General features: G+C 39.9%; 2 protein-coding genes across 4 annotated transcripts; both read right to left on the bottom strand.

Annotated features, from left to right (window-relative positions):
- Positions 1–360: 360 nt before the first annotated feature.
- Positions 361–8,774, bottom strand: LOC113137811 (CKLF-like MARVEL transmembrane domain-containing protein 3). The gene is made up of 8 exons (XM_026319640.2): positions 8,643–8,774; positions 7,994–8,149; positions 7,802–7,897; positions 6,827–7,006; positions 3,882–4,037; positions 3,653–3,748; positions 3,373–3,490; positions 361–2,609 (listed from the first exon to the last, which is right to left on the bottom strand). Exons 1-8 carry the CDS (start codon positions 8,700–8,702, stop codon positions 2,581–2,583), a joined length of 891 nt encoding a protein of 296 aa, XP_026175425.1. The 5' UTR covers positions 8,703–8,774; the 3' UTR covers positions 361–2,580.
- Positions 8,775–8,824: 50 nt separating this feature from the next.
- Positions 8,825–26,281, bottom strand: galns (galactosamine (N-acetyl)-6-sulfatase). 3 transcript variants are annotated; one of them, XR_003296415.2, is made up of 15 exons: positions 26,107–26,279; positions 25,787–25,910; positions 25,410–25,484; positions 25,158–25,260; positions 24,291–24,434; positions 23,458–23,524; positions 22,849–22,976; positions 22,585–22,724; positions 22,152–22,255; positions 18,921–19,063; positions 18,051–18,153; positions 15,001–15,122; positions 10,563–10,680; positions 9,422–9,559; positions 8,825–9,115 (listed from the first exon to the last, which is right to left on the bottom strand). XR_003296415.2 is itself a non-coding variant. In XM_026319639.2 (14 exons), the coding sequence occupies exons 1-14, from the start codon at positions 26,145–26,147 to the stop codon at positions 9,473–9,475; spliced, it is 1,569 nt and encodes a 522-aa protein (XP_026175424.1). In that variant the 5' UTR covers positions 26,148–26,281; the 3' UTR covers positions 9,224–9,472. The 3 variants fall into 3 exon arrangements, 2 of the variants coding, with proteins under 2 accessions (XP_026175424.1, XP_026175423.1); XM_026319639.2 differs by lacking the exon at positions 8,825–9,115 and having other exon boundaries at positions 9,224–9,559; positions 25,787–25,980; positions 26,107–26,281; XM_026319638.2 differs by lacking the exon at positions 8,825–9,115 and having other exon boundaries at positions 9,225–9,559.
- Between the last annotated feature and the right edge of the window lie 177 nt (positions 26,282–26,458).

Raw genomic sequence — 26,458 nt, forward strand, 5'->3', positions numbered from 1 at the left:
CAAAATGCCAAAACAGTAAAAAAATGAATATCTCCTACAGTAGTCCTACAAGAGGCCTCATTCACAATATCTCCACTGAGAGGTTCTGTGTTCAGCTTGAATATGAGAAACTGTGTATTCTTGGCAGCCGGGTAAGGTTACGTTTTCTTGCTGTCCAGTTGAATTTTTCAGATTCTGGGTTAGATTTCTCCTACTTCTGAGGAGAAATAAACCATTTAAACCATTGTTAGGAAAATGCATAATCATAAAATGTACATAGATGTTTTTCTTAGTTGGTAAAAAGTGAATGAAATGGAGATAAATGCTTTTCACAGGCCAGTATCGGTGTGTAGTATAACATCACATACTGATTAGCAGCAGTGAAGACAAGTTTGATTTATTCATATTTTTTTTTCTTGATCTGGACACAAACAAACAAACAAACTCTTAAACAAACCCACAGAAGTGACAAACTGTGTAACATTTTGGAAGCATTTTCTTCATTAAAATGCAAGTTGCTCACAACAGTTTTCTGACTTCACACAGAAATTAGAGGCCACTGACATCAGGTTTCAGTCATCTATTCACAGAGCTGTTGTAACACTCATGTAATGCAGTTTGTATGATGTTAACAGTCGCTGTGTGTCTAATTTCTCAGTATGGCCATGGAAAAACCAAAGCATCAATCAAAGCAAAAAAGCAAATGTTCAAACGAAACAAGAAACACATTCAATATTGCGAAATAAACAAAACAATACTCCATGAAGTGTCATCCATGCATTGTTATTCACACACACACACACACACACACACAGGTTGTATAGAGTAAATACAGCAGACAAACTGAAACTTAACTAAATTGCTTTGAAAACATATTTTTTCTTAGCTTCCCAAAAACTGTCAAACATAAAAATTGGGACTTATAAACATTGTAATGAAATGTCAAAAGCGTGGGGTGAGTTTGATTCAGGAAACTTTTCATGCAGGACATCACGTCACAGGAACTCTGTTCACCCAAGCGTCAAATTTAAAAAGAGATAAGCAAATACTGTCATCAAAATATAAAAATACACCACTGTAGAGTTAAGATGGACAGAGGTTGTAACCAGCCAACCTGCAGCCAATCAGTTCTTCTCTATTTTCTGTATAGTAATACAGTGAATTTATAAACAATGATGATGCTGTAGGAACAGTTATATTTTCTATTTTTACTTTCATTTAAAGACACTTTTGTTAAAATACAACTTCACTATGAGTACCCCTAAAATTTTATTCTTGAAGGATGTTACTTTAGTGTTGCAGTTTGTCTGTAAATAGGGCCACAGTGCATGCTAAAAATCAATTAGTCTGTATTTCAGGTTCAGACATGTAGATTGCACAGCTTCTTACAACTCAGTATATGACAATTTCACAGCTTTATGATTTATCAGGTTTATGAGTTTATAAATGTGGGCAGGTATTATTTTATTACATATCATGATCAGTAAATGATTTGAAAAAAAACAACAACAATTTTTACCACATCAGTGAATACTTATATCCTGAATGTCTTGAAATTATAATGTGTGAAAGGCATTTTCATGCCCATTTAAAGAAGACAACTGGAAAGGATCTGGTTCCACTTATTTATGTTTAGCTCTAGAAGACTACATGGAGACGCCCCAAAGTACTACAAAATGCAAGTACCTAACCAACGAGCAGTGTGACTGATATTTGATTTCAGCACAGCACAGTATTACAGTTTTTCTCTGTTGCTTTGGTGCATTTCTCAGATCAGAATGCTGTCACTCGTGCATCATATGAGCAAAGAACAAATTACAACTGCTTTTGGACAAGCACACAAATGAGTCCTCAGCCTTCAAAGCCCCCAAAACAAATAGTCATTATTTCAGTTCAGAAATCTGTACTAGCAAAATTTCTGAGCATGTTCTCATAATATGTCAAGCATATGTCTCTCCAGGCTTCTATACATTTCCAATAGAGGTTGGTGTCCAGTACTGACGAACTGCTCTCAGGTGAATCTTGACTGTCACTAGAGGAGAATCTGTGAAACGTAGGGTCAAACAATGATCAGCTGCTTCTGTGAATTAGCTCAGAGGTGCAGCTCATGAACCTTCAATTGGCAGAGACTAGGAAATCATTCTTATGTTTCCATTTCTAATTCTGTATGTTTTCCTTTATGCTCTAAAAGATAAAACTGCAGGCTGTTGCATTTTCAAACACTGTCATCTAACCCTTAGCCATAGTCTGAACATACTTTTTGTACACTGTTCTGTTGAGATAAGGACTCGACCTTCTGATGGCACTGACTTGATCGCTGATGTAAAAACCTGATTTTGAGCAATAGACAAAGCATTCGTGCTTCTGCAGGTCCTCCATGTTGTGGTTGTATGAGTTGTGAGAAATGCAGTCTTCTGTACACTGCAGTTCTGATCTGAAAAATGCACCAAAGCAACAGCGACAAACAGTAACATAGTAATAATGTGGTATGATGAAAGACTTTCACCTCATTGCAGGTGGCAGCTGAGCAGCAACACATTTCTGTTGCAAAGGTTTATTTTGTATGATCAAACAAATCGATGCACGAAGATCCCTGTGGTCTCAGTCCGAGTCAGAGTCTGAAAATTCATCTAGAAAAACAAAGTGAAAAACATATCTGGTATCAGAATGAGTCCTGTGTTTTTAATGTGGAGCAGTTAGATATTTGACTAAAACTTGCAGTATCTCCCACTAGCAGTAGCTTGAGCTTAACTAGTTCCTCTCTGAAACCCAGTGTAAATGATTTCAGTTTGTCACTTAAGGCCCTAAAAAGTTCCATTTAAAAATAAACCCAGAGACCATTTAGAAATGCCACTGTCTACAAATAGCTAACATCAAGTGTCAAAACTGTGCATACATAAAATAAATTGATTTAGTGTTTTAAAGTTGTGAGTCTGTGCTTGTGGGTTGAGGCAAAAATCCAATTTTATGACTAAATTGCATTCTGCCGCAAACACACAGCTTACTTTAGACTCCATGTTCTCTGGATTATCCAGCGTAACACAAATGAAATTTAATTACGTACTACTTGAGGTACCTTTCAAAATGTTATTTTGTACTTTAATATCTGAAAAATGTAGAGGAATTTTACAGAATAGACATGAAAAACTATGATATAATGCTTAAATTAATAAGAAATCCATACATCCAGCTTAGCGGTGGAACTGTTATATCAGCAATACATGTATGATGAATTAAACACTGAATTGTCACATATACAAAACTACACATATCAGTACATATACCTTATAATGTATAAACTGATTTCCAAACTACTGCGCATATAAAAACATATCAAACCTTTATGCTCTGTTATTTAATGCATGTACTGTGTTTTTTTATTTGGAGTATTACCTTGCTGTCTTGACGGCTCATCGGTGGACTCCCCTCCTTGCTTTAGGAATCCGGCCAGCTCGTTAAAAATGACATAAAAATCTAAAGCAAAAACAATGGTGGCAACGAACCCAAACACCTGTGAAAAAAAAAAAAAAGCATCACAGTGAGAAAGTGCCATGGAAAAAAGAAGCAAGGTAGTTAGACAAAATGTCGGACCAAATGTTTTTGCATAAACTTAGTAATGAATGAATTATAGAAGTCAGGGCTATGATTAGACAAGTTCAAAAGCTGACTTTACCCCAGCAGCCTTAGAGGAGCCGTCTGTATATTTGGACACTGAAATTATGGAGATGACGAAGAAGATAATGGAGGCAGTAACACATCTCATGAAGTCCTGTGAGAGAAGAGAAAACTGAGCTTCAGAGTAGCCTCCTACTTTCCTCTTTTAGCACTGGAATATTGTCATATACAAAAATGTGTACATCCACAGCAATTTTTTTTTAAATGTATCTGTAAATTTCTCTCACCATAAGAGGCCAGAGAAAGCCTTTAAACCTCTCATTGAATTTGGTGGAGTAAGCGAACAACAGGAAGAGGGCAGCCAGGAACTCCAGCAGGGGGACTGTCACAAAAGCTGCTGCTGTGGATGCCGCGAAACACACAAACGACACTAAGGACAAAGCCTGTAAAGACAATTAAGGCAGAGTAGAGGGAAATAACTAGAAACATGTTCTGTATATATAGAAACAGAAAGGTAAAATCTGCTGCTTGTGATGGAAGACAACTATGGTACTATATTACAGCTGTAGGTCTACTTCCTGTGGGGAGATACAGCTATTACAAGACAATGTTGATTCACAGGGGCTTGTATCCTGCTGGATCAGATCCCTCTCGTTCTTTCTCGCACACAAACACATTTGTGCAAACACCCACAAATACAAATGAAAGACAACTCACAGCCAATCACAGTGCAAGTAAAGTGAGCCCACCCTGTGTTTGACACCCTTAGAAGAGGCCGACACATCTTATCAGTGCAAATGAGAGCTAGTCCAGACGCTGTAGTCTCAAACAGACCCGGCCATCTTGTCTTTGTCTCAGTCAGTGATCCCACATCAGCCTGAGGGTGGGAACCCCCTCTGACTGAACCCAAACTGCAGCTGAGCTGCTGCTGAGCTGCATCCTGTCAGGGCTCGCTGAGATATCCCTGAATGTCGATACATAAACTCCTGACGCTTTTCTTTGAGGTTTTAGGTAGATCCTCAAACGTGTTTCTTTTTGAAGATAAAATCGTGGGATGTTTGGGTCGCCACTGTGTTGCTGTGAAAAACTAACGTGAAAAACTTGTACATGATGTCACAGACATTTTTTTTCTTCAAATTGTTGCTGATTCATTTTCTGTCAAAGGGCTAATCAAATCATCAACAAATCATTTTTACTCTCGCTGCTTATTTGTAACCTCTGATGATGGAATGGCCCACTGGTTTGGAGTAGGATGAGCTGGAAGAGAGCGTGCTACTGCCCTTATAAGGTATGCTATTAGTCAAACAACACCTCTGCTTTTAAAATCACAACATTACAGTTCCCAGGGCCAGGAACACATTGAGCTAAGACTCATAGTGTTCCTCATTTTGTCAGTTTATACCACCTAGGGAGAGGGAGGAACACTTTACCTTGTATAAACAGCTTGTTTGCATTTTGAAAATATCTGAAAAACTACAAAAAACCCTGTTTGTGCACTCTGTTTGTAATTTGACTTTCCTTATCAGTCTTGTTGCTGGCTGAGCCTGAGAATCCTGGTGTGAACCACATGGCAGCGTAACACATTGCCAATAATAATGCATGCGCCTGACTAACACCCCCAAGAAGAGTAAAGCTACAAGCTGTTTTCTCTTTGGAAGCCTCGTATCTAAAGCTTGAGTTCAGTGACTGTGTCTGTAAACTTTGAGTTGTATCAAAAAAGCAATTTAACTGTGAAACTTCATTTCAACTTCATTAAATTTCCTTTCACCTTTACTGTATTTATTATTATTTGCTGAAATCCAAGAGATGGGTGTCTCAAAACTTGTAAAAAACAAACTACACTACTTCATACACTCACACAGACCCACACACACACACATTGACATTCATTTCCTGGAGACCTACCATCCCCTTAACTAACCACTACCTGCTTAACCCTAACCCTAACTACACACAACATAATTAAGTTGTCTCTTTAAAATTCATTGATTTACATTGGGGGGACCTGAGGAAGCTGAGACTCCACATTACTGTAAACAGGTTTTAGTCTCCAAAATGTAACAAAAACATAGTACACACAAGTTTTCATTCCACACCGGGACCTTAAATTGACCTACATTAATTTCCCAGTGACTTACCAAAACCTTAACCATAACCACTACCGGTCTAACCCTAAACCTAACCTTTGCCTTAACCTCACTCTAACCTTTCAAAACTTACATTAAGGCATCATCATAAAATTTAATGATTTACATGGGATTCCAAGTTCCCACAATGTGAGTAACACACACAAACACACACAAACACACACACACATTACATTAGCAAAAGTAGTAAAAGCTCATGTTCATTTTAGTCCGTAGGTCACAACTTCAATAATAATCACATATAAATAATGTAATTTCCTGTGAAATAGCCCCCCCTGGCCTTTTCATCGAAGCCTCAGATTTCTACGAACAAGGCAACATCCTACTTAACACATCGCAGATTAAAGCTCAGTCTATTACTCTTCTGCACAAGCTCAGAACCAGGTGCGCTCTCTGACTGCACACTGGTGGTGCGTTATGCATTTAGATGAATTACAGAAGGATTTCAGGCTCCCAGTCACAGTGTGAAATCACAGTAAAGAGTGTGTGGGTGCAGGGGCTGCAACTGTGCTCCGGGCTACATGTTACGGCAGCACAATGAAGGATGTGACTGCGCTCTCACAACCTAACATGAGCCCCGAATGTCACATGACTCAAATGTGAAAAGTTACTGCAAACAGACGAAGTAGTGCATGATGCTGGTGAACCCCTCTCCACCCACCAGCAGCGGCAGCGCTTGGCCTCTCAGTTTGGAAACCAGTCATTATACTTTCTGACCTGAACTGTGCAACAAACTGACTGAAAAATGCACCAATACAGAGGGAACGCTAACACTGAAGGAGCTGGTTAGAGTAGTGTCTTTAGTCCAGTATAAATATTTACTCCAACTTTCTAAAGTTTACATCCTAGTTGCTTTAAAGGCTCACTGCTCCTCCCTTTACTAATGCAAACTAGAAACTGGCTGACCTACATTCAAAATGACCCTTAAAAAGGATTTCTAAATGTGCGTTAAAGCTATAGCGCCATAACTGCCCAAAAATATCAAGTAACGTGTAGTAGTTTCGATCTGTGTGCGCATTAGGCGAGGCCACGGCACAGGAGGAGTTTCATTTGTTTCAGATGATATTTCTTTGGCCGTTTCTTACCACTTCAGCAATAAGCAGCATTCCTTTCCTGGAGGAGGCGAACTCTTTGCTCGGAAGGACGGAGAGCAGGGCGGTCTGGCGCGGCCGATTAGAGTTGGGAGCCTCGATGTCCCCCATTGTTGAAAAAAAGTTGTTTGAACTCTCCTCGGACGTCAGATATCTCAAACTACACCTAAAGTACTTGATTCAACACAAGAAAGAAAGAAAGAAATTGATCTGTGGGGGCGCGAGGCTTCTTAGAGGTTGAAACGGAAACAATGACAGCGCGGAAACGCAGCGCCAGCTCCCAGAAGCGCAACATCTGCTTTCTCCAGATGTGAAATGCGATGCCCCCTCTGCGCACAACACAATACGCCGTCGCTCATTGGAAATATATAGTCATGATGTCACAAGACGAAAGAAAAATCGTTAATGAGGTGTGTTGTTTCCATCAATGTTATTTTTAATTATAACCTCTATAAAACAAATTTCTGAAAGTCATAAATAGGCAGCATCGATAGGAATCTTAACTATACATTGTGAAGTATGACATTAAAATATTTCAATTTCACAAGGGATCATGGGAAAATAATCTGTGTTGGGGAGTTTCAACATGTTTACATAGTACACCATATTAATCCACTGAAATGGATTTATTCATTTGTTGTCTTCATTCGGGGTTCCTCTTCTTGACTGGTTGAATGTGATGTTGCTGAAAAGCGTGTAGGTGTCAACACACAGCACCCCAGCTGTCAGCAGACCAACTATCTGCAAGTAGAGAGCAGATCTCAAAATAAATGCACCAAACTGCCCTGCGACACATCCGGGGGTCCAGGACAAGGGTAAGATACATCTTTAAAATAACCTCACATGGTTTCAGCAAGAGCACATACACCCAGATGCCGCAGTGGTGCAAAACAAACAACATATAAACAAAAACTAGCCCACACTAACTGAGATTGGAATTGTAGATTTAAAAAAAAAAGAAAGTCTCACCCCTCCAGCCAGTGTGCCTGTGACAGTGTACGTTGTCAAAGCCACCAGGCTCAAGACAATAAAGTAGACGGCTGCAAAGATAGAATTGAAAACATCCTAGACAGAAGAAAGCAGAAGTTAAAATAGGGGTCTACAAAAATGAAAGTGAACGAAAACTTGTAAGTTACTATAATGTTGTAAAACACTACCCACAACCAGAGGCCAGAAGAAGAAAGTCACTCTCTTATTGAGTTTGAACAGGTACAGCAAGAACAGAAGTAAGGTGATCAGAAACTCCAACACTGTGGCTGTGATGTACTTTGGTCGAGAGCCTACAGCGAAACACACAAACGCCACTAACAGAGACCCCTAAAGCAGAAATACAAAAGCAGGTATGACACAGAAAACAGGCTAAACATTCATTCTTACATCTGTTACATAAAGATATTTACTATTAAACATAACATAACACTATGACTGGAAATTTTTACACTAAAGCGATAAGACTTGACACATTGTTTCTTATGATTTATACAACATGTTGCACATTACAGTTCATGGAGAGAAAGAGGAACTTGTCTTCAGCTCTCTGACTTACTGCGAGTTTCCACATCACATTTTTTTACACACACAACAGATCCTGTGGCTCGGTTACTCTCAAAAATAGTTTGGTATACTAATGTGAGTCAGTGCTTTCAAAAAACTACTAATATTAACAGTCTTAAAGTATGTAGAAAAGTAGTGCTGCTTTGTTATTACATCAGGCACCACATCTGTTCCTCTTTCTAGCGTGCACAGGACATTTCCAACACAACGTCTGAAAGTGCAAAACGGTCAAAGTTATCACGTGCAAACATCTCACCATCGCTGCTAATTTTAGGATCCCCCTCTTGGATTTGAGAAAAGCAATGTCCACTTCCATAGATGTTATGTTATTGTAAACCTCCGACCCGATGATGTGATTTCATTTGTAAAAGACACATTCTATTTCCTGAAACAAGCAATTTCCTTTAAGCTGCATAGGAAATGACTGTTGTTTGTGCATTTTTTTTACACCAGCAGAAGCCTGGCAGTCTACTGAAAAAGTTGAACAAACTACCTGTCAGAGGTTTTTAGTCACACCATCAGCACATAATGATGCAGTTCTATGTAGATATGAAGCTAAAAATGTTAGTAGCCTCTCTGAAAAAAGCTAAAACTAATTTTTGACGTATGCATCAAAGCAACTCTGTAACATAACTGACAACATAACTGATACCACAACATTCAGTCCACTCTTCTGCTCAATCTGGGGTCAGTTTTCCTTGCAGGGAGGTTGTTTATGGTCCCATGGACCTAAAACATCATAATATATTTGTCTGAAACAGTCATAATTAAAATCACTTTAATTAAAAAACAGATTTTTCAGCACAATGTATGAGTATATAAACCTTCACTTATGTGAAAAAAAAAAAAAAACAGAATCAATCAATCATTTTTCTCATTAAAAACACAGCTGTAAGAGTTATTTCCATAATCTTTGTAATCTTGTTATACCTTTAAACATTATTTAACATAGTACTATCTATACACCACCAGTCAAACAATCAAAACTATTTTCTTTTTAAAAAATAAGGCTGTTGGTTATTCTGTAGAAAGCACCTCTCTGGGTTTTGCTTCCTCATCCTCACTTCTGGTTCAGCAGTTTTACTCTCAGTGAGGCCAGTCACACTTCCAGGGATCAGACTTGGGCACTTTGAGACATTTTCCTAATTTCTCACAGCCTGCAGGGGCCCAGTTCTGTAACCGAGAGCAGCCAACACAGTAAATACAAAGATAATATTTATTTTAAGATTTATTGTTGTCTTAAGCTGTTTGTCAATGAGGGGAAGGTATCAGATTACCGCTGTGTGCTGTTCTGTTGGCAGAATAGTTCACATGCACATTTTTCAGATTTTTTTAAAAATACAACTCTGGTTTTAGGGTTTTGTTGCAATGCTTTCCATTACTAATTACATTTAACTGTATTTATTTATAAAACAATCAACTCATCATTTGATAGTGATAGTTCACACCAGGTTTCACACTATCAGTGTTTTTCAGTATAATTTCCCTTAAAGTGACAACCCTTTTTCTTTAAAACATCTTGATAATGCCAAATATTAAATTAGTCAAATGCCATTTAAATGACGAAGTGGAAAGAAAAGTGGAAACCAAACCCTTAAATGTTATTTCCCCTAACAACTATGTTAATGGTAAAAGACATTTTGCTAACCCAACAGTTTATTTTCTTCACCACAAGGGGGCAGTGCTATGACACAAATAAAACCAGAACAGGGTAGTTCACAGGGGTGCTCGGGGAGACAAAGCCACCGCTTAATTCAGCTGCTTTAAATAATCCTAAAACATAAATGTGCTGTCAAAAACAAATACATAAGATAAAAAGATAATTAAATGACTTCATTGGTTCAGAAACGGTGACAAACAAATATAAAAATAAAACATAAATCTGTTAAAAGGACTCAATTTAGACTGAAGATAGACATCAACTGAGAAAAGACTAGTGTCTCAATTTTTTTTCGTAAGTAAACCTGGCTTTGAGAGCTGCTGCCCCAAAGAAACAGCTGTGTTGAACAGCTGAACTAGCTCTGGACATAGTAGGAAAAAGAGTTAGATGCTACATAATGAAAAAAAAAAAAAAAAAGAAATCATACCAATAATAATAAAGATTTTTTTTTAAGTTTTCCAATAATACAGAATGAAAAATGTTTTATATTTTATATTGGAGTTATATAAATCTCACCATCACAGCCACGTCGCACATGTTGAGCTGGGGGAGGCCAGGCACCAGGTTGTTCTTATGCTGCTCAACAACTGGAGAGATCCTGCTCAGCACATCCAGGTACTCTTTAGTCAAAACACTGCAAACACACAAGACACATGATTATTAGGGTGTCATCTGCAGATTTTTATGAATAATTAAATAATATTTATTCCACCAAATGTCTAATTCTCTGAGCATTAGAGTTGTCTTCAGATGTATTATTTTATCTGACCAAAAGACTAAAACCCAATGATATTTAATTTACAATGATAAATGACAGTGAATCCTCACATTTTTGGAAATGCTAATGTTCATCTGGTTTAGTCGAAGGCTTACATATTTTGAATTTAAAGTTATTAATACAAAAAAAAAAACAAGAAGATGATGCCAAATGAGTATGAATTGGTCTATTGGTCATACAATTTAAACCTATACACATTTCCATATAGATGATGTTTATATATGAACAGAGTGAAGACACAAACGCAGACACTCTGCCTTCTCGTTCGTTTCAGCTGTTTTACTATGAAAAACACCACAACACACAAAGGCGTATACAAACACACATACACATCAATGAACATAATCCTTCAATTTGTGTTTTTCTCCAGGAGAGTGATACTGAATGCACTGCATACTTGTATCCTGTGATAAAACAGTACTTTGAACTCTGAGCTTAAACCATTATATCAGAATGGGGACATGATGTAATTTTCAACAACAAACACAAAAATATAAATGCAAGACATCTATTCTGGCACCCATTAGGGAAGCCCACTCAGCAGGGTGAACTATGTAACCCTGTATCCCATCCCCTGTCTCTCAATTACTGCTGTTGGACACCAGTGAGCCCGAGCACCCCTGTGCATCATTATATTCTGCGTGTAAAACACTGGGGCCCTGAAGGCTTTCAAAGGAACGCTGCTCTCAATAGGACCTGTAGGGTTAATAGGCTGTGTGTGTGTGTGTGTGTGTGAGGGTGTGTTTGTTTGTGTGTGTGTGTGTGTGTATGTGTGCTGTGGGAGTGGGCATCTGGTGGCGTGACACACAGATAGACAAATATCAGCAGTGCAATTACACCCCTGATACACTCACCAGCAGCACCTGTGCCAGTCTTCCATCCTCCCTCCACTGCAAATCCAGCTTTTTGATTGGCCCCTGGGGAATATGTGCATGTGTGTGAGGTGAAGTGTCAATTAGAGTAATAACCCCAGGCTCTGTCCAGCTCACACCTACCCTCCCTCTTAGGTCTCCCACAGGGCAGCAAGGCTTCCTCCATCAGCCAGCACCTGCTCCTTTCCTTGATACTCTCCGTCCTTCCCCTACAATTACTTGACTGATAATGCACCGGCTGTAATTAGTCTCTCTCCTCGTGTGCCACATTCAACATAAGCTAACTGTCCAAGCATCGTGACCCTGGTCGATATGGAAAAACCAGATTACTCCTCTCGGTTTAAAAATCAGACATTCAGATTAAATTGCTTCAGCTATCTACAAATCACAAATTCTGCTTTTGCCCGATCGCAATCAGCATGGGGGATATTTCATTCCACTCCTATCTCTGCCCGCTACTGATTGTTGTGATTCATTTTGTGATAAGTGATGAAGCAACTTAATAGAAGTAAATGTAAGGGAGATTTATCAGATTGCTGTAAGTATTCAATTTCCCCCGCACAAGTCTGCAAGCAAAGCCTGCCATGTACTGAGAAAGTTGCATAAGACACAAAGTTTTCTATTGTTTTGTCTATGTATTGAAAATCTTACAGTGCAGACCTCTAAATCAAAAACTAATAATATCATTTGTTTATGCCCCCTCTGCATACAAATAATGAAAAGCCTACAGTCAGCACAGCTCATTATCATGATTATAACCCTTAGCTTACTTGTGTAGAGGCAAAATCTGGAATAATAAGCAGGCTGTATGCAAATGGAGTCTTTTGATTTATAATGTATGGCACCCAAGGGGGATGGGGGCATTGCTCAGGTGTGTCACTACTCTGATTACTGATTCATAACACTATTGCTAGAACACACACGCATACACACACAAACAACCACACTGTAGCAGAAGGTGGGGGAATTGAGGAGACAATCAAATACATCTGTCCTGCCTTCCCCCTTCCCTCCACCACCTTCTCCACCCCAATGGAAATTGAGCTCTTCAGTGAGGACTATTGATTGGGCACACAAGAGTTTGGTGGCAGGCAGCAGATGAGGCCAGACTGTGCAAGGCTGCCTGCAGCGTTAGGGCTGAGACTACATTCAGGATGACCACGGCTGTGGGGAGGTGAGCTGAGGTAGGTAGTGAGAAAGTAGACTGTGTTAACCTCAGGGTCTTAGGTCACAGAGATGGAGGGCAAAGTGGAAGGCTGGTAAAGACTTTGGATAAATCCAGTGCAGATCCAAACTCGCTCAGAAACGTAGATGCATACCTGGTGAGGTTTGTGTGTGTCATGCTGTACAGATGGACTAACAGCTCAGGCCTTGTCATCCTGCGCTGCATAAATCACATTAGTCCAAAGCTGTTTATAGTCATGAGTCACGCAAAAGATAAACAGGAAACTAAAAATGACTGTAAGGTTATTTCCAAAATTCTCTCCTAGATCGCACAATTATATTATGGAGATCGTGTGTTCGTGCGTGCTCTTTGCTACATCACAGCCTGCGACAGTAGTGAAGGTATGTGTTCAGACAGGCTCTACATCATCTTAAGTGGCTCTTTAGGTGCCGACAGAGATTAATGATGGCCAGGCAGCCGGTCCAGCTGGGGGACCGAGGAGCACACGGACAAAATGCACACATACACATGTGTACACACAGACATGCAGGTTTAACTGGGATGGAGAACAGTCCCAGGGACAACAGCTGAACGGTGATATCTGAGCTGAGATGCATAACAGTAATTGGGATGAGAGACAGATGTAACTAGAGAAAATGCAAGACAAGTTTGGAGAGGAGGGGGAATGAAAAGTGTAGATTAGAGTGGAGAGAAAAACAACAGTGAAGACACCATGCAGTTGGCTCTGTGGGGAACCTCAGAAATGGTGTTAATTTCATTGAGGAAAATTGCAACTAAACAGGAGTTTTAAAATAAAAAAACTATCAAAATCTCTGTTTTTGAAAGACATGAAATTTCACAGACTTGTTTTTCAAACAATAACACAGTTCAAATGGTCTGCTGCAGATTTCTATTGTTTACAACCTATTATAAACCCTTTATGAGTATAACACACTCTAATACACGACCTACAAAACTATACCATAAAATCAACACCTTTCTGGCACAGTCTGGACATAACTGAAGATTATAAGTTATGGTTCTATTGCAGGGCTGTTGTTCAGGGTTCTTTTGGATTGTGTAGGATTTTGATATTTTCTGGATACTCAGGGTTTGTAAGACTAATATGGACTTTCGATCTCTGACCAAGACACAATCTACAAATAGGTGAGAAAATTAACACTGCCTGTAGATGACCTCAGTGACCCCTCTCTGTTGTGGGTCACGCAGGTGAAAAATCAGTGTGCATTTTGGGTTTGTGTGTGTGCGTGGCTACATGAAGCACTCAGTACATGGCTGCATATTGATTGGTTTTTGCTTTTTTATTTCTTCAAGTGAATAGCAAGGCTAAAAGGTGGGCAAATGAAAAACAACATTAATGTTTTATCATCCAATTTCACTTCAGAACTGAAAGCAGTTTGAGCAGCAGGCAAAGCAGAGATGAGGCCAAAGCAAAATATGTGAGGCAGAGCTGCAAAAGGCAGAAAAGAAAGGTCAGCTGTGGAGGTTTTATTGCTGGAGAGCACCAAAGTGAACACTATGCACAAAGGAAATCTCTCATCAAAGCGATTTTGAGATTATCTTAATGTATTAGTCATGGTGTCAGCTTGTGTAATGTTTTTTAATAGATCACATTCAGCTTTCACATTATACTGCAGAAGATAATACTCATCTATCTCTGCAACCTTATTTAGTAATGGTTTTAGTTCGTTCCTTGGCTGCTGGTGTCCACTGGCGTTACTCTCTCCACTCTGCCTTTCTTAACTCTTCTCTGAGCTGAGGCAGTGACACACAAAACTCCATTAAACAGCACTCACTCTCAATTTAGACCTGAACAATTTATCTTGCAATTTTAACCTGCAGCTGGAGGGTTTGGGGCCAGAGCTGTTTGCAATCACAAAGAGAAGGGTGTAATCAGGCACTCTCTCGCTGAGCGGATCAATCTGCCGCATTCTTTTTCATGCCACTGAATCAGCATTGATCTCATGCACATTCTTTGAACAGGCAAACAACCTTCCTATTATCACCTCTCCTCTTCATTTAGGAACCCTCTTCTCTCTTTCCTCTCCCTTCACTCATCCTCGTTCTTCTCCTATAAATCAGCTGCATAAACAGATTTGAACTTTTCAGGCAACTGACCTGATGGGGAACTTTTCACCAGGATCCCGCCCCAGGTGGAAAATGATTGGCTGCAGTGTGTGCTCTTTCTGGGTGTGAGTAGTGACACCTGGGACTTCTTGACCCGGACAGAAGTTTATACCCTGTCAGGGGGGGAAAAAAAATAGCCACTGATGATTAGATTCTTAATTTAAGTAAATCTCAAGGTTGGCAAATGGTGATGTCCTTACATGGCAAAAAGCTAAAATCCACTGACTAGTTTGGGACTTTCATCTGTCTGGTCACTAGTTAAACACTTTGCATAAGGTCTGGGTACATGTAAAACTCAGAGAATGCTTTAAAATTTACTGACTTAGTGTATTTCGACTGAAAACGGGGAAATTGAAAAATAATTCCATTCTTTCCATGTTTTTTCCAGTTTAAACACCTGCTGAAGGATCTGTTAAACCCCATAGAACAGTTCACTGTGCTCTGTATGTATGCAGCAATAATAAAACTTTCAATTTAAATATAAAGAAGTATGTAGTATGCGTAGTATGGCGTAAATGCATGTTGTCATCCAGTCCGTGTTGTCTCTGCAGTTATTGTTGGTTCTTGCAAAATAGAGGACTTTTGTTACCTTCCATTCATGTCTCTATGCTTTCGCTCCTGCTCCCTGACACAATTCTCATGAGCCTGGCAGTGATTACAACCTGACTGAGTCACACTCACTCCTCCACAATCCCCTGGGGATCTGCCCCCTCCTTCAACACACAGACACACAAATACACACTTTTTGATGAGCAAAACTAATATTGAGAAAGCATTCATCTGTACTGTTGCTGCCCCCCTCTGAGATCGCTCAACAGAGCACTTCAAAATATATATATGGAACAGAAAGAAACAGAGACTAAGACTGATAGATACCCCGCGTTGTAGAGCCTCCTCTGATCCAGATTTGTCCTGTCTTTTGATGGCAATGGCTTAGAATGCAGAAAAGAATTTAAAAAAAAAAAAAAAAAACTTATCCCAATGGAGCAGCAAGAAAGGCCTGCTGTGTGAGCTGTATCTCTCTGGCACTGTTTCTTATATCCACCACATAATAACATGAACTCTATATTTTGCCTGACGTTAATTCTATGGATACAACAAAACTGCTTTCAAACTGGCACAGGGCAGTCACTATTACAAGATAAGGTGAGGTGCATCCATGAGTGGCAGGGTGGAGTTTGGAAAAGGCAACATTTTGTGTCTAATTTGGATGAAAAGTTTGATTTGGATTGAGAAAACCACTTGGTAGTAGATTGTAGATTGTGGGTAAAGTTTTAAAACAACATTTAATCTGTGTTTCTATATTTAGTTCTATTTCATGGATATGACAAGAATGTCTGACATAGACCCATAAAAAATGCAATTGATACAGGGTGGTGGAAAGTAACTACATGTGTTCGCTTCTAGACTACACTGACTCCAGACAGGGAACCTGGACTGCATTATCTAACTGGTAAATTAGAAAATCTAGCTCCACTTAAACCAGGTGCAACAGTAAAACAGAGGCATTAACAAGCTAATAATGTCACACCAGGCAATATATCGGTCACTGAGGCAATGTTTCTGCAGAACAACTATTTTTTGTTTTGATTTGCTAATAATACTTCTGCACTTCTAGGTAGATTTAGAATACAGGACTTTTAATTGTAATGGAGTACTTTTACATTGTTCAGTACTTCTATTTAAGTAGAAGGTCATAACTGCTTCTTTCACTGCTGTGCAACAGCTGGCACACAACTTCTACCGTTATTCAGCAATCTGGGGGCCACATTCACGATAAGCTACATTTCGCAGTATTAACATCACTACATTGCCTCAAGAATGTTTGATGAGAACCATTTAAGCCTATGAAATTTCTCATTTTCCTCATGGCTGAGCTGCAGGAACACAGCCAGGACAAAGCAATACATCTCCAAGCTTTTAACCTGTAATTTCATTCCTTTCACAGAGACATGTTTCCCTTGTTTATTTTTAGCAATTGACCAAAAAAAAAAAAAAAAAAAAACCCAACAAAAACAACAAAACAAAACAAAAAGAGCAAACAGGAAAATAAGAGAGTTTGACTCATTTTTTTTAAGGCAAGTTAAACTTGAATCTAAATAGTGATTTAAAGGTCAGCCTAGTTTTATGTGTGTACCGAAGAGTAGGAGTGATCACTACCTGCTACCTTGGAACACATTTTTTCTTCTAAAACTGATTTACAAAACACTTGATTCAAAATCTAAATGAATGTATAAATTATTTCCATTTGTTATGTTAATGAAATGTGTTGTGGCTTACACTGAACATTTCAAAGAGCCAAACATAATGATATGAAGCTCAACAGTCACTCCATAAAACATGTGTGCAGATGTGCATGTTTTCTCTTGTCCATTCTCCTCTGTCATGTACACACCAATCGATAGGCAACTCACAGGCAATCAGACGCCATTATTTGTGAAGTTCCACTTGAGTTCACATGAGTTGATAAAGGAGGCTGCTATTGATTCAGCGGCCCTGAAGGAGAGAGCAATTTAAGCAACCGATGGGGCATAAAACAAACTGGATTGCAGAAAAAGCAGAACCATGGAGAGAGTACTGGAGGACATGTTCTTATGGACATGGAAGAGAAAGAAGGACCATACTATCCTGCTTCTCAACTGTCCCATTTCACATTGCTCCTGATACATGTGATTAGCACTGAGTTGATGTACTTATGGCACAGAGATACTGCTGGTAACTGTCTTTCTATAACTGGGAATGATGGTAAGTAAATTGATAGGAAGAAAATCTCCACTGGAGTTAGAACAAACAAGTCAGCTTGTTGATGAATGATGTAAGTTTGCTGATGTGGGGGCTCTTCATTAATATTCATTACGCTCTGATGTACACAGCAGTCAACTGATGAGCCATTTTCAAGATAACACCAACAGTGAAAGTGTTTGAGTGTGTGAGTAAGATTAGGAGAGACAAAGAAGGAGAATGTGACAGCGCAAATCAAAAAGCAAGATGAGGAAGAAACAGAGATGGGACAGAATTGCTGTGTTAGACAGAGGTCTTACATTTTTAAACTCCATCCATGAGTTGCTCCAGGTCCAGTAGTGTGCCTTATACTGTCCAAGCCTCACAGCCATCAGCTCATTTCCACGGTAATAGAAGATTGGCCTGTTGAAGATAAGGGGAAATAACCCTTTGTTTTGATTTGTTTTCCCATGTGAATTTGTGCCAAAGTAGACACTTTGCTTTTACATAAAGTCCACTCTCATGGTTTTCCACCTTTTTGCACTCCAGCCCAACAGTGCACTGAGATAAAAGCTAACAGTTCACTAGTATACTCACAGTGACAATACTAACACTCTTAACAGGTTTAATATGTTGAATGAATCGTTGTCTCTGTGTCAGTCCTGTGACAGACTGGTGACCAGTCCAAGGTGTACTCTGCTTCTTGACCAGTGTCAGATAGGAATGGCTTCAGCCCCCCTGCAACCCTCGACATGATAAGTGGTATAGCTAATGGAAGGAAAGTCACGGGGTCACCAAAGTTGACACAAATACCTGTGCAAAACTGCACTATAATCCATCCAACTGCTTTAAAGATGTCACTCAAAACTACAAATGTCAACCTCCTCATGGCTGTAGAGAAAAAGTGAGGATTCATTAGGATTCATTGTATGGGAATCATGAAATGTCTGTACATGTCAGTCATTCCAATTATCATTTAGATGTTTAGTCTGAACAAAAGTGGAGCACCGACCGACCTAGAACGACGCTACAAAGGTCAAAATAATTTGTTTACTTCTTGCCAGACACAACCAATGCTTCTGTGTCACTCAGGGATGTGATTGTGAATAGAAAAAAGCAGTAAAGGACACAACCACGACAAAGCTCTAGCCATCTAGTAACATCCTGCAACAGCTGCTCTATGCTCCCACCTGTTATGGAGTGTGTGGGGGCGATTTAGAAGGACTGGTGTCAGGTCTAGTCCATCCATGATTCTATCATCTGGAGGGCTAATGCCAGCCAGAGCCAGACTGGTGGTGAACAGGTCCATCACATTGGCCAACTGGAAGCTCACCTGCAAAAAATACAAATACATAAGAAAAACTACCACTACGTCTCTCCAGTATGAAAAGGCATTTCACAAAACTTGCCAGTTAGATTTGGAAAAACAGAATAATTCTGAAGAAATGAGGATCAGACTCAAGTCCTAGAACTCAAAGTGGTCAGTGGTAGGTTTATGCCTCACACCCACACACGCGCACACAAATACACCCAAATTTGGTCTTAATCTTGTTCATCATCATCCTTTACCATATGTGGAAAATACTTAAGAGTTTACAAATCAGGAACTAGTACAAGTTTGCCCTGTTACACTGGATTTTTATCATCATGCACGGTCATGACAGGATCTTTGCATGTGTCATGTGTACACATGTAGGAGACAGGTACATTTCTTCAGTCTCCTCTCTAACCTCTGCTTACAGATTTATTATAAAACCTCCAAAATGCTCTCTTTCTAAATTAGTTTTTGAGGGGAAAAAAGAAAAAGAAAGAGTGATGAAAATGAGAAGAGGAAGCAGGGAGAGGACAAGGCCCGGGCAAGCAGGCGGCTGGAGCGAGTTGGTGTTTTATCTCCTTCTTCCAGTCCCAGTGAAAAGCTTTATTTTATTTATAAACTTTGAACTATTTTCAGATAAAATGCCATTTTTTCGCTGTCATCCTTGATCTTCCGTTCCATTCTCTCCTGAGCGAGCCTTAGAGGGAGACGGCACGCTCACAATCAGATAGCGCTATCAGGCCTCTGCAGCTGCACAGCCATGTGCCGTTGTGCTCCTATCGGCAGCCAGCACACATGCAGACACAGACACAGACACGCACACACACGCACACACAAGTTCCTAAGCACTGAAATGAAATCCCTGTTCTTCTGTATCCACAGAACGAGCCACAGAAAAAGCTCTGCAATGCTTTCCATGATCTATCTGCTCATCCAGACATTCTTTCTCACACACATACACAAACACTGATTTAGTCCTTAACTTCATTTTTCAAAGAAGACAGGACAAATGGATAGAAGAAGTGCCCCTGACATTTACTTGGTAATAACTTGCATGACCAAAAAATCCTAACTTTCAAACTCTATTTTACAAGTTGCCATCTTTTAATTCCTCTCTTTATTAGCTCTGCCTTCTTTTGCAGTCTACACTTAACTCCATTTTTTTCCCTTCAGCCTTTCCCTCCTTTTTCAGTCTGACTCATCACTCTCTATTAATGTCACATTCTCCTTCCCCTCTCTTTCTCTCATTTCTCTCTGTGTCGTGAGTGGCGATGTTTGTTATCTGAGGAGGCAGTCCTTCTATCCCTGTCTCAGGCACTCTGTGTGCCTGTTGCCTGATAAAATACAACAAAAGGGATTGTGACGCTAAACAGCGTTGTGGGGCTGACACCCCATCCACCTCTGCATCTTTGTTCCTACAGCCACCACCCCTCATCATCCCGGCCTCTCACACCCCTCAGGCACTGGGAGAATGCTGAATCTGCACCTGCTTTGGACCACATAAGCTTCTTCATTCCACTACACCTCCTTCCAGTCTGCTCAATATGAGTGTATTATTAACTCACAAAAATTTCTTGCATATCCACCCATCTAGTATTATCATTTAGATGCATCTACAGATAAAGCGCTTTTTGTCTGTTTGAGATGCTTGGAAACACACAGTGAAGTGGTGTTTCTATCAGTAATCCACCCCTCCTCCAAACTTGCTTCAACATTTTAACATTGTGAGGATTGTTCTGTGCTCAGTCGATACAAAAAAATGCTTAACAAAGGCTTGAGTTGCTGTTTGATGTCCCCACTACTTTGCTCCAAAAGCTTATGGATTTTACGATGTACAGATCAGCAGAGATTTTAGGAGACTACAAAATAAAAGAGGGGGCAACCCTGTGCCTGATCTGTCCTCCCTCCCAAGCAGCATAAAGTGATAAATCCAGAGTACAGTAGCTCCAACAAAGCAGCTTTATCATCATACCCCCAGAGAACTTCAGGGAGGCTCTGCAGACCCTTATTTTCACAGCTAAGACACAGCTGCAAATATAAAGCCAGACACGCACAGGTGTCTTGTGATGTCCTGCATTGGTTGTGTAATATTATTTTGTCTGGAGTAGCAAATGATCTTTTATGCATCCAACTAATCCAACATACATACAACAGTATGTATATATATCTAAGCCCATATAGTCAAACAAAAATTACACAGACATATCCTGCACATATGTAAATACATACACAGACACAGTGGTCAATTATAATGTGACACAGGTGCAGAAAAGCCCTGCAACAACATTCCTGGCAGTGTCAGTCTTTAGCACTACTCCTCCTTTTCTCTTTTCTACACCAGCCACCTCTTTTACTTCCTCCTTGCTTCCTTGCCTGCACCCCCTCTCCACCCTCCCGTTCCTTTATCCTGAGCGCCTGGCATATTCAGATACTGAAGTCCTCATTACGGCTCAATCCAACCTCAGCAAACACACAAACAGATTAGCCGCTTAAGACGCTCCCAATCCCCCTCTCCCTCGCTACTCTGCCTTGCTATCAGGCCCCAGCACACCCCTGTGAGATGAGCCAGGGGCAAGGCTTACTGCAGACTGCAGCCTCCGCTCGCTCCTCCACCAAATCCCTCTGCGTCACAGCCCCGTGTCACAGCTGCCCCTAATACAATTAAAAGTCATTTGCAGAACGCATGGGCTTAGGGGATCACGGTGAAGCCAGGGGGGTGGAGGGGTTCAACTGGGAAGGAGAGAGCGAAAAAGAAAGAGAGTTGGGACGTTAATTCCAACCAAAAATATTTGAGGAAACAGTGGAAGAAGTGCCCGCATGGTTTGTGGCCAAGATAAAACACATTTATTTTTACTGTTTCTGGAGCTCAATCAGTTGATTGAAGTTGAACACAGTCAAGATTAACAGGTTAGTGCACCACTGGGTCAGAGTGTACAGATATAAAGTTAGAAATAATACATAAATGAAACAGAAAAGTGATAATTCAAAAGAGAGAATTAGTGAAATAATTGTTCCTTAACTCCCTATTTGATTTACAGTACGATAGATTGCCTGAAGCTTCCAGAGCTCCTGATACGCTACCTGTTGATATGCATAACACACTTACTGTGCCTTCTTCGATGTGTCCAGGCCACCAGGCAATTGCGGGCTCCCTCATGCCCCCTTCAAAGGTGGTCTGCTTCCCACAAAGGAATGGCCCATTGCTGCCACCTGAAGAATCGGAGGCACAAAAACACAACTATCCATGTATCCATGTATGTACATGCACAATTCAGAAATGGAAAAATGCTAACGTGTACTTTTGTATGATTATATACAATCTGAGGAGCAGTCTAGGTTTTCAGATAACTGTTTGAGGGTTAAGACTTAATGTTAGATTTAAGGTTAGAATTACATTTACTGTGAAATTTGGGGTCATGGATTTAGTTGTGAAAACTAAGGTTAGGGTAAGGGGCTAGGGAAGATCAAACAAAGATCGAAAGATAGTTGCACAAATATGTATATATGCATGTTTGTGTGTGTGTGAAATTAGCACCTACCTTCATCTGGGGCAGATATTAAAGCAGCTCCATTGTCTGAGGTGAAGAAGACAAAGGTATTATTTTCAATACCAAGACTGTACAGCTTTGACAAGATCTGACCTACGCTGTAGTCCAGCTCCATTACTGCATCTCCATACCTACAACACACATCCAATCACAGTTCATATCATGAGAAACAAATCAAATTCATTTATAACTATATGCATCTGCTGGATTGTGTGTTATTAAATGAGAGAAAGTGTGAGGTATGATATAAAGTACCGTCCTCGCTGGCTCTTCCCTAGGAAGCGTTTGGAGGCATAGACCGGGGCATGAGTGGCATCAGCTGCCCAGTAGAGGAAGAAAGGCCTCTGGGCCTCCGTCTGACGATTTATGAAGTCAAGACCTTCCTGTAGCAGTGGCAGGCGTGAAAGACTATTATAACACTGTCAATACAGCTGTTCAATGACTTATTGTAGCTACTTTTCAATACTGCTATTAAACTGTATATTGTAAATAACTTCTTTCTCACTTGCATACCACACAGTTCTAACCATGTTTTGAATATGTGTTAAACACGGTTTAGTAATATAGTCTCATACAACAGCCCTGCATAAAACACAACCTTCATGAGGGTCATAAATTTCAGCTTCTGTCTTGTTTGTTTTTGTTTTGTTTCAACTCGATGCTCATTATGGTGGTTGTCATTTGTGGTGCTGAGGAATTGAATTACGAGAGGAAACATACCGTCTGTCCCATTAATATCAGAGAAGAGAGACTAAATATTAGAAACACCCTTCAGTATAACGCAAAATTGCTTCAATATGAAACAAAACTGGATGTACCTGGTTTACTCTGAAGATTGCATCATCAAATAGGTGACTAACTTACCAATAAATAGATCTGTGTGAGGTTGGACTCTCCAGTCTTCTTGTCAATCTTAAACTCCTCATAGTATCTGAAAAACAAGTGGGATGACATGATTCATTAAATAAACTTTCATCTGAATCCCTGCTGAGGCCACCATGCCATTACTCCTCTGCTCCTTCAACCCCATAAAATTATTCTTTCAAAATGACCTATTGGACCGTCAGGGCTTTCAATCTGACTCTAAATTGACTTAACTACTGCAGACACTATCATTACTATAACAGAATCATATTTTCCTCTTGCAGACTGTGTTTGTAGGAGATTGTGGTGAAAGACATATTTAGGAAGTCTCAGCAGAGCTGAGCAGAGGGAACTGTTATGAGGTGTTGCTGAAGCGTGGCACAGCAAGGAGAGAAGCAGTGACAGGCATCTCTCTTTCTTACGCTTCACTTCCTCCAGGTGTCCTCGCATACAGCCAACACAACCTGCTGTCTCTTGAGGGCGTGTGTGTGTCTGTGTGTATACATGTCTATGTGTGTGTATATGTCTGTCCAGGGCCCAGGTATGCAGCGCTGATTAAACCCACGGCTAAGCGAAAAACACGCCCGGCTGCCAGTTCCAATGACCCTGAATACACATATGGCTGTTTTGGGGAAAACAAATGGGCGGAAAATGGAATATACAAGCACAGCTGGTACAGAGAAGGAAGAGGCGGGGAGACACTCATCAGATCCAGAGGAGCAGCCAGCCAAACTATTCCACTGAGTCACTGGGAAAGAAGATTTTTATAGATTTTCAGCCTACGTTTCTGTGTCTGCTGTTATGTATATGTGAGTGTTTGTGACGGATACTACCTGCCAAGCATCTCAGAGTCATTGTACATAGGAATGTTGGGTCTATTGCTGTTGTTGTAGGGCCCAAAGTGGCAGTTTGGTGCACCAAACCATTCATCGAAGCCATTCTCCAGAGGAAGGTACTGTGGTCTGTGACCTAGATGCCTGCAATGACAGATTAAAAACACTAACACCACTGGAGGATCAATATGACTAAAGAATCATACTTGCTTAAATTCATACCGTTACTACAAATATTCATGCTCCACTAAAAAATATAATATTTGACATTTTGGTTGCAGTTACTACCTCTAGGTCATCATTTTCCATTAACCTCAGAACAGTAAATCAACATGCAGAGGCTTTAAACAAGATGCACATATCAAACAAGATTTAGGTTGTTGCATTTACATACTACACTCAAAGGCCTTAAAATCAATGGACCCCACAGGGATAGGTACTGTAAAAATAATTAAACAATAAAAAGAATTATTGCATACTGTGAAAATGATCATCTGTCATGTTAAGTATACAGTAAGTGATAAGCATAAATGAGTTAAAACAGGGAAATATAATATTTTAACCCCTGAATTTGTGTAATGACTTAAAAAAAAATTGACCGGATAATGAAATATGATGCCTTTTTATAGATAAAACTAAGAACAGTGCCTGTGTATACAGGTAGCAGATACTAATATAACAATAACCCCGACGGGGCATTCTGCACAAGGGGTATTTTTATGGATAATTTGAAATGCAGGTCTTTATAGTATTATTATAGTATTTCCGCTTTTACCAAGATAAATAATTTGATTAGGTCTTGAACCACTGATCATAAACTTTAAAACTTCAGAAACCTGAATTAAAGAAAAGGATAAAAAAGCTCACCACTTGCCAACTATCTTGCTGACATAGCCCTTTTTCTTCAGCATCTGGGGCAACAGAATCTCGTCCTGTGAGATTCCTCCCACTATCTCCTGTGGCGTGTATGCTATAAAAAAAAAAAAAAAAAGTTAAAATTTAGTCTATAAAATCTGCCATTACTTTATTGAACACTATATATTATAGTGCAATAAGAATCCTGCAAGAAATGATTTGCAGCTGGATCATCTGCACAGTCAGGAGATACTGAGAGTATACCATTTCTGGCATGGGCATTAGTGGTGTAGAAACCATTTCTGACAGGCAGCCTCCCAGTGAGAAGTGCAGCTCTGGCTGTGGTTAAAATGACAGAGAAGGTGTCATTAGGAAAGAGTCATTGAGATGCCTGTGTTTGCCTTCTAAAATCTCATTTACTAGCAAATGAATACCAGATATTTCAAATGAAGTTATCCAACTGAGGGTGTATTTTGTCCTGTATGAAATACATGTTTTCTACCTTTAAAGAATGAAGTGTTTCTTAAACATTTTAATGATATTACAACAAAAACTAAGCACAGATGACTTGGCAGAGATGACTATCATACAAAACGGAAACTGCAGCTTCTTGTTCTGCTTTACAGTTTCAGCTGACTCACATGGCGAACAGAGGGGGTTGGCAGTGTAGAAGTCTGGAAACAACATGCCCTGTGCAGCCATAGCATCCAGGTTGGGGGTCTCCTTAGAGGGCTGACCAAACACCCCCAAGTCCCCCCAGCCCATCTGAAGAGCAGATGTGAGTTTATTTACAGGTCTAAGAGTCCCAAAGCACAGCAAGGCAGCATAGGTGCTACTGTTCACAACCCAGAGAGGGGAAGAGGTAATGACATGACAACAAGAAAATAAAATAACTGAAGCATTTTGAGTTCTGTGCTGCTGGTGCGCAGAGAGCAGAGAAGAAAACAGAAAAATAACTTACGTCATCCATGAGCATGATGATAATGTTTGGAGGTGAAACATTTGAAGACTGTTCTGCCAAGGAGCAACATGTTATTGCACTGAGGAGAGTCAGAGTTAGAGGAGACATTACTCGCTGTGCTCCAGTCATATGAACATCTATTTCGAGGAAGTGGCTTGTTTGTCTTCGAGCCAGTGATCAGCGCCGCATTTGCGCATATTGCGCAACTGGTTTGAAGCGTTCGCTTGTATTGAGTTATATATTAATTTCAGTTTAAGTTATTTTTTATTTTGTTGACATGTAAATAATTGCATTGTTAAGCTGTAAATCAGTCCTTGATAATCGGAGTCTTCTGATGAATGGCATACATGTG

This window comes from Mastacembelus armatus, chromosome 3 (genome assembly GCF_900324485.2).
Source record: "Mastacembelus armatus chromosome 3, fMasArm1.2, whole genome shotgun sequence".
Lineage (NCBI taxonomy): Eukaryota > Metazoa > Chordata > Actinopteri > Synbranchiformes > Mastacembelidae > Mastacembelus > Mastacembelus armatus.